Source organism: Centroberyx gerrardi, chromosome 1 (assembly GCF_048128805.1).
Source record: "Centroberyx gerrardi isolate f3 chromosome 1, fCenGer3.hap1.cur.20231027, whole genome shotgun sequence".
Classification (NCBI taxonomy): Eukaryota; Metazoa; Chordata; class Actinopteri; order Beryciformes; family Berycidae; genus Centroberyx; species Centroberyx gerrardi.
The window spans coordinates 33582052-33591975 of record NC_135997.1 but is presented as its reverse complement, the minus strand read 5'-3'; the positions used below and the strand labels follow the sequence as shown (position 1 = coordinate 33591975).

Here is a 9924-nt window from a genome sequence, read left to right as displayed (position 1 = left end):
CCCGCGGTTTGCTGACAAATCATGTACTTTCCTCCCTCTCAAGTGCCCCTTTCCTCCTGGTTACAACTCTCACCCCCAGGTCTCCTTCCCCCAAACTCCCAATAAAAACTAATTTGGCCTCTCGGGAAATCAGCCCAGGGTTTCGCAGAGGACTGGCACCAACTCCCAAGTATCCCATTGTGCTTTCTGTATATCTCATTTCAACCCCCCTCCTACCCCCTGTCTCTCATTCTCTCTGCTGTTCACTCAAACTCTCTCACTTTGCTTGCTGCGTTTGCCACACGGCAGATGAATGCACAGCTGTAAAGAGCAGCTCCCACAATATGGTCATTGTGCGCGCAGGGCCATTTGTACGGGTAAGTGCCCGATCCTGACTCGCAAATTCAATAGTCCGGCTTTTAGCGTCTTCGCAAAAAAGATCGGCCCTTTCTTCAAATGTCCTTCGCCTTCACAGAGAGCCGTTTGTCATCTCTATTATGAGCGATGCCGACCACGGCGCGGCGAGGCGCCCTCGCTCTCACCCGCCGCTTTCCTCGCTTTCAGGGATATTTTGAGAAGCGATTAATTGCCTGAAAAGAGAACGAAGGGTAATTTGGTTCCATGTAATGCAACGTAATGAATTTGCCGTACGTTGCCTTCGCTTTGAATGGAGACAAGGGGGGAAATCAATGGGTCTTCCATTATCATAACTGATTTACATCCATTACTTCTATCATTATAGTGATAGGAGTCCTATTGATGGTGAGGTTCAGGGTATGGGCCAGTGCTTACATGGCATAATAGGCGGCTTGGTACAATGGACCGCTAACACGCTGAGAACACACTGTCAAACCATAAGCGCTTAACACAGCAACGCCTACACCTATCAAGATGCATTACACATGCACTTTAAAAATCTATTGTGGATATGATATCAGAGCTGCATGAAGAGATCTTTGGACTGACGCCTTTGTTAATAAGATAATAGCGCAAAGACTATCCTGGCAATAAGGAAGCTCTGGCCAGTGCAGCTCAGTAGTATAACTGGTATTTAACAACAATGCAATTCAGAACAAGCTTGGATTGGTCCAAACTGCTGATACTGGTATACATATCCATCTTAAAACTACTTGAACCCAGCTTGAGAAGCAAATACAAGGGACAAGCAGTGAGAAGAGCCTGAAGTTTACGTTGTTTTTATCCTTAAAAAAAGGAAGATTTAGAGCTGTGTTTATTTATCCAGTTCTGTTTCAAGAGGGCTAGGGATGCACAACTGCGTGTGTGTGTGTGTGTGTGTGTGTGTGTGTGATCTCACTTGTGTGATTATGTGCAGTTTAAGCTTTTTGGTCACTCCACTCCAAATAGGAAACTTTTACTTTACTGATGTATCTTTTATGGTTTACATCATTGCTCATATTTACAAATAGAAGCCGCACGCAATGCTAAAGAGAGACCTGCCACAGTTCAGCTGTGAGTGGAGATAGGGATGGATGGTCCAGCTCACTTAACCCGACTGACCACCGGGATTTAAAGTCATCTACTGCCCCCTGGTGTTAGACATTGCTACTGACATCATGATCAAATGTGTATGGGTATAGAGATGTGTGCTTGTCTTACCCTTTCTGACAATACATACTATTCTTTTAGCCTCTCTGAACATTGTGTTTACAGCTATATCTAGGCTTTTTACCAGACTTCCTGGTTATCATATAGGTGGATGTATTCACCATCTCGGTTTTGGGGTATTTCTCCTTTACTGGCTAGTATATAAGTGGAGAGACACTTGAGAAATGGGAGAAAGAAGGCACAACATGGTCACAAAGAGGACTCACACTAATGTTGAGTCCATGGTATGTGCTTTAGTCTACTGAGACAGTGAATCCCAAGTTCAACCTGTTGACTTCTGATTGATCATCCCTCTGAAAAATGACACTGACAAGGATGGAATGTAAACATGGATGAATAAAAGTTCATACCACAGTTTATTTTCTTACTTCATCACCAGAAGCAAGGTAGTGCCGGTAAGAGGGAATGAAAAGTGTAGTCAAATGGAAATTGTGAAGGTTGGATACAGCAAAAACACTTCAGCACATCAAAAGTCTATAAACACACAGCTAGAACATGCCTAGACTTTGATCTAGAAGACATATGGGTTCACCACAAACCAAATAAAAACTGATTTAAGCAGGGGAAGCAGCATATTTCTACCTTGGCTTACACAAGTACGTCAGCACCAAGGGCCCCCACACAGAGCCACCGCGTCAGCCAGGTTAGTGTATTTCTGAATCTCTCATAACTTCTAGAAAGTCTTTTACACGTGTCTAGAAAGGTATTATGTTGGAAATAAACTGAATCGATTTTAGAACTGAGTTTACCATTGTACATAGATTACAAAATGAGTTTATATGAGGTAAGTATTGTCAGTGGAGCCAATGAATTGGAATACAACTAAGTATGGTGAGCATACATAATACCGCTGTTTCACCTACTTAAAAATCTTTTACCTGAGCCTTGCTTGGGCTGGTTTGATTTGTGCTCAGTCAAACCAGTTTCAATGATATCTGGTACTATTGTGATCAAAATGTGTTTAACAATGTGGAGAAACATGGAAATGTCCTCTGACATAATCAGATAAACAAATGAGTATTGTACACATGCATGCATATACAATAGCCTATACACATACAGATATACATACAAATAGTGTATCACATATAGTATCAAAATTGTATCAATATGGTATATTCGTGATCCATACAAAGCACGCACAAACACAAACCTCATGTTTATTTCATCTCTATGTCTATTGTTAACTTTCTCCCCATCCATACAAAGCGTGCGCACACAGAGGCGCACACACACACACACACACACCTCACATTAATCCTGCTATCCCTTCCCCCTTTCATCTTTCTACTTATCATTAACTTTCCCTCCACCCATCCTTTCTTCCCTCCTTCCCTCTTCTTCCTCTGTCTAAAACAGTGGTTTTCCAACTGGGGGTCAGGACCCCCCAGGGGGTTGCAAAAAAAAAACCTTTCAAATTTATTATCATGTAATTTTTTCAGATTTTTCTCTAATTGTTTGCTTTTTTCTTGTGAAATGCTGAATATTTTTCAGCCTCTAGGCTTCCTCTGATAACCAAATCAAACAACCTGAAAAGGGAAAACCATTTGTTGGTTGACCTGTTCACCACTCTGTGGCAGAGGGCCGCGAGTACTTCGTATTAAGGAGTCACGAGCCAAACAGTTTGAGAAGCACTGGACTAAAACACCCCGGGGATGAGGCGGTAAGGCACGGCGTCGGTGTAGCGTTTCCAGTCCTTGCCGTACTTGCTGCTGCAGCGGTGCTCGTCGCGCACGCAGCGGTGGACCAACAGGATGGTCATGTAGACTATGTAGAAGTAGGGCAACAGGTGGCCAAAGCCGCAGGCGGCGCAGTACGCCAGCGAACCCATCAGGTCGCCGGTGTAGTTGAGGTGACGCGCCACGCCCCAGAAGCCAGAGGTGAGGAGCTTGCTGCGGTGGACGCCGCCGTCCGTGGAGCGGTATGAGCACTCGATGTACGCCGGCTTGCGGCCCCAGATGCTGCAGGAGCCCTCGGTGCGTCGGAAGAGGTCCTTTTGGTGGTTGGTGGAGCGGAAGATGTAATACCCGACCAGGCCCAGCGTCAGGACGGCCAGGGCGTGGGGGGTGGACAGCTGGACCGGGTGGTAGACCAGATACAGACCCTAGAGAAAGAAAAAGATTTAGTTACATTTAGTACTGCTAACTTGGATTCATTCATCATTTGAATGCATCTGCTTGACTGTTGTTCTATTTGTAAAGAATCACTCTAGCCCCATACACCGAAATACTGATAGTCGCTGTGCAATGAACACACATTCACACAGTCCTAAAAGTGGAATAGATTTTTACTGTTATGTTCTAGTAATTTATTTTTAATCAGTTGTAATTAGATGCTCTAATTTGAGAACTGAATTGAATTTGAAAGAGTGTTACTGTACAATGATGATGAGGAGAAGGATGATGATATCCAACAAGCATTTGATGGATGGTATCATGCAGGAGGTGCTAAGGCCAACCCCTTACACTTACATGACATGTAAGTTCAACTTCAACCCAAACGAGCACAATATGATATTATGGCACAAATTCCATATTAAAACAGCATTGTAAACTGTTTTGAACTGATATCAGAAAGATATTGAGGTCCCGATTTCACTTAACGATGCAGGTAGCAGCGATGGACTATTATTGAAGTCGTCTCAACTTTCATTTTGGTGCTGTATTTACACAGGTTTTCAACTCTGGTGCAGGCCATCAAAACATCTATTCAACGTCTTAATGTTTGCTGGGTAATGATGACAAAAACCAACATATTCATCACAGACAAGTGTCTGTATTTGTTACCTGCAGTGTGTAGAGGTAGGGCAGCCAGACACAGTCTCCCCAGCCCAAGTACCATCCAAAGTGGTCATGGCAGATATCGATGGTCTTCAGGTACCACGCCTCGTTCCAGAAGAAATCCAACACATAGATGGCCTACAAGAAAACACAATCAACACATGATTATGTAATGATTATTACATAGCTCACTAAATTTAGGCAGGGCATGTGACCATTACCCTACCCTATGAATAAAGATTCTTGAAGGGAAAATAGTTTGAAAGCACCATGTTCGACTCCGCTTCTGTCCTGCTTAAACCTTCACCCTCCTTACCTGCAGTACGTTGACCAGAATCATGGAGTTGGTGACGTGGCCGTACAGCTCCTGCTGCTTGGCCATGTAGGACAGGTTGATGAGGGTCCAGGCCACGATGCCGGGCCGGCCGTTGAAGAACAGCTTGAAGTCGAACCACTTGCCGATACGCGGGTTGAACTCAATGCCCATCATGTAGTTGTAGAAGATGTTCCCTGTGAACTTGCTGTGGAATCACACAAAATGGAAACAAAGGGCAGGTTGACACAGCGCTGTGTTATTGTGCTATTGCAGTGCCAGGCATAACTATTTTTCCTTTAAGATATATTGTGAAACAGACATAAACCTACAAAAAGACAGGATATTGTATATAACAGTCTTAGTGTAAGTGCCACAGTGAGACCAATCTAGACAAGAAGATGAATGTAACGGCAAACACAGAGCAGCCCGCTAAGTCAGTGTTTGTGTCTGCATGCACCCTGGTGTATTTGTGTGCACACCCTTATCTGTGTACAGGGTGTCCAAAAAGACTGGAATCACAGGGAAAACACTTATTAAAATGATTATCAAAACTGCTTGTCAGAAGTGAGCTTCAAACCTACGCCTCCATTCAGGGACCAGAAACCCTGATGCCAGTCAGCCATCCTTGCAACTAGTGTGTGCAGGGAAAACAAATGCAAAAACAAAATAATATGTCACGTGTAAGTTACTTGTGTATGTGTATGTTGCGTTGTTACGGCCCATGCCAAATCCTGACCAAGGTTTGAGGAGTGTTGCTGTCTGTCTCTCTCTGCATTCTTGGGTCCATTTTGTTGTGGTGGTGTATGTTTCTTATTCCTGTGGATAAGTGGCCAAACGTAGATGACGTGACGTCACATCGAGATACTTCTAGTATAGCTACAATGGAGTTTGATAGCAGAAAAAACTAAAAATCTAAAACGTCAGGCTTTGCTGTCAGTTCCCTCAGAATCAAAGAGCAAGGGCTTAAAAGCAAAGGCTTGAAAGAACGATGGATCAGACTTATACAGAGATTAAATTTCTTTCAAACATCGTGCAGGGTCCTAGGGCTGTTAGGTTATGGTGCACAGAGCTAGCTACCATGCCAAATTGGCGCTGAGGAGACAGTGACAGTGGAATGAGCCTAAGAGCAGAAGAGCTGTTCTGATCGTGTGATTGGTCAGGAGTTGGCGAGGCTTATGTGTGTTGTAGCAGGTGTCATGGAACCGTATGTGTAGGACGATAAAAAAGCGTATTTTTCAACACAGAGTGTTTGAAACATTCACATAATCGCATAATGGAGCCTTGCTTCACCCCGTAGAAGAACTGAAGTAGAAGTTGACAAGGCAGGTTGAGGGAAAGTGGGTACACCAAAAAAGTAAATTACTACTCTACTTAATCACAAAATAACTTCTGGAATGCATTGAACATCACAGACTGATGCTATCAAACAGTTTAAGTGTATCTGAGGGTGGATTTTTCTTTAACATGTATTTAAGTATGTCTGACCGTGTACGTGTCATCCTGTCATGTGTGTATCGGTACTCACCAGTCCTCAGCATTTGTGGGAAACAAGTAGGCCTTCATGAAGGCAAAGGTGGAGACGGCATAGCCCAGTATGTTGGTGCACCACATCAGGGGGATCCAGTTGTCAACGATGATGGTGGGAGAAAACCAGTGGAAGTAGTGGGCGTTGGCAAACCACAGGGCATGGGTGATCAGCCAACACTGCAGCCCGTTGATCTCATACTTGTTAATCAGGCCTAAGGCAAATTATCAAAATAAATTAAGAAGCATGTGTTTTAAATAGAGATTAAACATTTTTTACAACTCTCTCACCCTGTCAAAAAGAATTGCGTGAGAAGAGAGTAATACTGGACCTTCTCCGTTGGATTGTCTTAATAAAGCAAATGTTGTAATGTGTGTATGTTGCTCACCAGCAGGAGTTCGTGCTCCGTCCTGCACGCCACCGACATAGCCAGGAATGAACTTGTGGGTGATATCAGGAACACACATGTACAGGAACACCTAAGGGACAAATAGAACCAATTTCAACCTTCTGCATCGGCCAAGATCCCTATATGTAGAGAGCTGAAGAGAAGATAATTTTTGTGAGGTGTACCCACCTCATTTTCACTGCTTTTCAGTATAATAGTAATTATAATACCATGAATTATAAGCATGAATTATAAGCAACATGATGGTGGTGACTTCACTCACTTTTCTCTCTCTTTTCTCTCCCTTTATCTCTCCTCTCCTCTCTCTTACCTGAAAGGCCACCCAGATGGCATATATCTTGGCAGCGGTCCAGGTGAATGAGGGTGCCTTGGCCCAGATGGAGAGCAGGGTGGTCTCTCCTTGGTACAGCTCGATCAGAGGTTGAGTGACGGAGCACTGGTACTGGTCACAGGCCATCACAAAGTAGAAGACGATGAAGGGAGCGAAGCAAAGCAGGGCGATCACACTGGACAAGGAAAACCAGTCCACCTCCCTGAGAATGAATAGGATATAGTGTATAAGACCGACTGAACGTGATAGGAAAATGATGCAGTGAATATTGAGGTCACGTTGCTCAGGGGAAAACTCGCATAAACTCACAACTCATGTTTTCTCCAGTTTTGTAGTGTGTTAGGTCTCGATTGTGTCCAATATCAATAGAAAGGGCAATGAATTTCAGCAAGAGTGTGGCAACAAGCCATCAATTGACAAGATCAACGTAAACCAAAATAAGTTTAGTTTACGAATGCGCCAGACACACAGTGTTTCAGAGTCCATTTCTATACACACTGCCAGAATTTGGTAGTGACAACCAAATTTAAGAATGAGAGTGAACACGCATGTATGGTATCCATTGGGCCAGACCAGAGTAAAATCACTAGACTGTGTGTGTACGGCTAACAGAAGTCACTCCACTCTTCCGATTTCACGATGGCTATAAATAATGCATATTTCTTGAAACCTGAGACATTTCAATTCTAAAATTTGAAATATCCGTCAGTTGCCAGCTTGGGCTTTCTTTTTTACAATTACTGCTAAGAAATGTTTGTTTCTAAAGGTACATTTTGGGGAATAATATATAATCTGAATGGGTAGTGAAAATTAACTTTACCTCCTGGTTTCCAAAACACTGCCCCTGCTTATCCAAAACTGTTGCCAAGAGCCATGATCAAATGACACTTGTAGCTTTTCATCTCAAAAACAAATGCCGGACTCTCTCAAAGGATGATCTGAATATCAGATAGTGTCACACTAGTTTGAAGCAGAAGCACTGTAATGCACCAAAGAAGGCTTCCAAATAGGGTGCCATAGTGTGCTGCTCTACTGTACTGACCATGTGTTTCACAGATGCAAAAACAAGTAGTTGCAACTAAATCGAATATGCAAGGCAATCCTTGCGTATCAGGTGTTTCAGGACAAAAAAGGTTTCCTGGTGACATCTTTGTGTGTCTTAGGAGGATTTGAAGAGTATTAAAAATACCTAGTTACACTAATACGAATACGATGATTTTGGTGCTCCATATTCCTTCACTAAACAAAATATCTTTTGAGTTCTTTTCGTTAAGAGACCTGGGCATTTATGCCCCAATCCCACAGGTCCTGGGGGGCTTGGGTTGAGTCGGCTACGTTTGTCACTTACATGGATTTGGTAGAGGAATGGTTCGAAATTGTCTGCAAAAACTGTGTATGGGCTGATAAGATGAGAACATGGCCCAAAACAACCTGTGACACATTAACTCACCATGCTCTCCCCCACTGTGCAGTCTGTTCGCTCTCTGTAGATGCTTTGCCATTGGTACTGTGCTTGGTACGCCTCCTGGTGGCTTCCATGGCCACTGCACCATTCATTTCTGTTGGAGGAACAGATTAAGGTAGATAGATATGTTGACTTTGAAGGAATACATCAATTCACCCTTGCTTGACGAGAAAATTGGTTGTAGTTTCACTTCTAGCACTAGCAGTTAGTACTTTTGAGACACTGCAACATAGAATAACATTCAATGAATGTACAAAGGGTGCTAAAGCGTCGACATACATCATAAAAAACTAAATAAATACTAGACTCACATAATTGATACTGCCACTTATCTTCTTACTGCACCAGGGCAAGTTGGTCAAAGAGCTGATTAGCAAAAAAGTCTGTCTTCCTTTGTCAACTGCCATAACAGGTGAAAACAGGTAGTTTAGTGTCAGGGGAACTTTTATAAACAGGTAATGAGGTAATGAGGGAAATCAAAGTGCGTGTCCTTGGGGATGTGAGATAACAAGCAGAGCCTTGTGTGGAGGCCAACTTGATAAAGCTGTAGCTTTTACAACAGATTTGTGAGGCTATCCAGAGATACATTGACGCATCCCATTGATACCAATGAAATCAAACTTTTTTCACGATTGCTGTTGTTCCCCACATTTACTGATGTTGTATCGCACAAGCGCGCGCACACACGCACACACACACACTGTCAGAGCAAAGAGACTGTCATGTCAGCTGGAACTATTCACAGCCACACACATAGTAGGCCTACTAGGTGGATGGTTGACTGAAACACCTTTCAGTTTAGTCAAACATTCCAAACTTATTTAACCTTTCATGTTTTTTTTAACCAACTTGTCCCACAGAATTGTAAGGAGACCAACGTTGTAGGCTATAACAAAAACAAACCCGTCATTCTTTTTTTTCTTCTTCTTAGCACTTGTGTTGTCCTTTGCACTAGCTAGCTAGTTTTATAATACTACTAACAACAGTGGTGATGAACGACCGTTATATCCTTTCTGTTTGTGCTGAACGGTGCCCCTCAAGTGATAGCCCGCATTATGAGCATACTGTAACATCAAACAGAGGAAGAATACCTACATTTTACTGGCTTATAACCCAGTCATAGATACCAGCTCACTCACCGCTGGAAAACTGTAGCCAAAAGATGTCTTACTGGCCGTCTCTCTCTCCCTCCCAGGTGCTCCTGATCATGTAACCGCTGGAGAGTCTACTGTATTGACACATACTCCGCCCATAACGCGACTACGTAAAAAAAAAAAACTCAACCAATAGCGTAGCAGCGAGGGCGGGTCTATGAAGTGGCTCTGTCCTCGGATTGGTTAATGCGGACTGGAGCCACCAGCACCTGACGAGCTGACCAATGAGTGAATGGTTTGTCCAGAGTATACAACACACTGACATTCTTATGAAACCGTTCTCAGTATTATCTTCATGTATCCATGAGTGTTTTTACACTGGGATGTTTTATTTACGCT

The 9924-nt window shown here is 43.2% G+C and overlaps 1 protein-coding gene across 1 annotated transcript; it reads right to left on the bottom strand.

Moving 5' to 3' along the window:
* Positions 1 to 1992: 1992 nt before the first annotated feature.
* dhcr7 (7-dehydrocholesterol reductase) lies at positions 1993 to 9646 on the bottom strand. Its single transcript, XM_078283470.1, has 8 exons — positions 9571 to 9646; positions 8417 to 8525; positions 6946 to 7168; positions 6615 to 6705; positions 6227 to 6440; positions 4702 to 4906; positions 4392 to 4523; positions 1993 to 3709 (listed from the first exon to the last, which is right to left on the bottom strand). The coding sequence occupies exons 2-8, from the start codon at positions 8521 to 8523 to the stop codon at positions 3245 to 3247; spliced, it is 1437 nt and encodes a 478-aa protein (XP_078139596.1). The 5' UTR covers positions 8524 to 8525; positions 9571 to 9646; the 3' UTR covers positions 1993 to 3244.
* Positions 9647 to 9924: the final 278 nt, after the last annotated feature.

Excerpts from the sequence above, each read along its gene's own strand:
- dhcr7 (XM_078283470.1), bottom strand. The coding sequence starts at position 8,523 with ATGAATGGTGCAGTGGCCATGGAAGCCACCAGGAGGCGTACCAAGCAC. Across the intron at positions 6,441-6,614 it reads CGGAGCACGAACTCCTGCTG|GCCTGATTAACAAGTATGAG; the intron begins GTGAGCAACATA and ends AATTTGCCTTAG. Across the intron at positions 4,907-6,226 it reads CCCACAAATGCTGAGGACTG|CAAGTTCACAGGGAACATCT; the intron begins GTGAGTACCGAT and ends GTGATTCCACAG.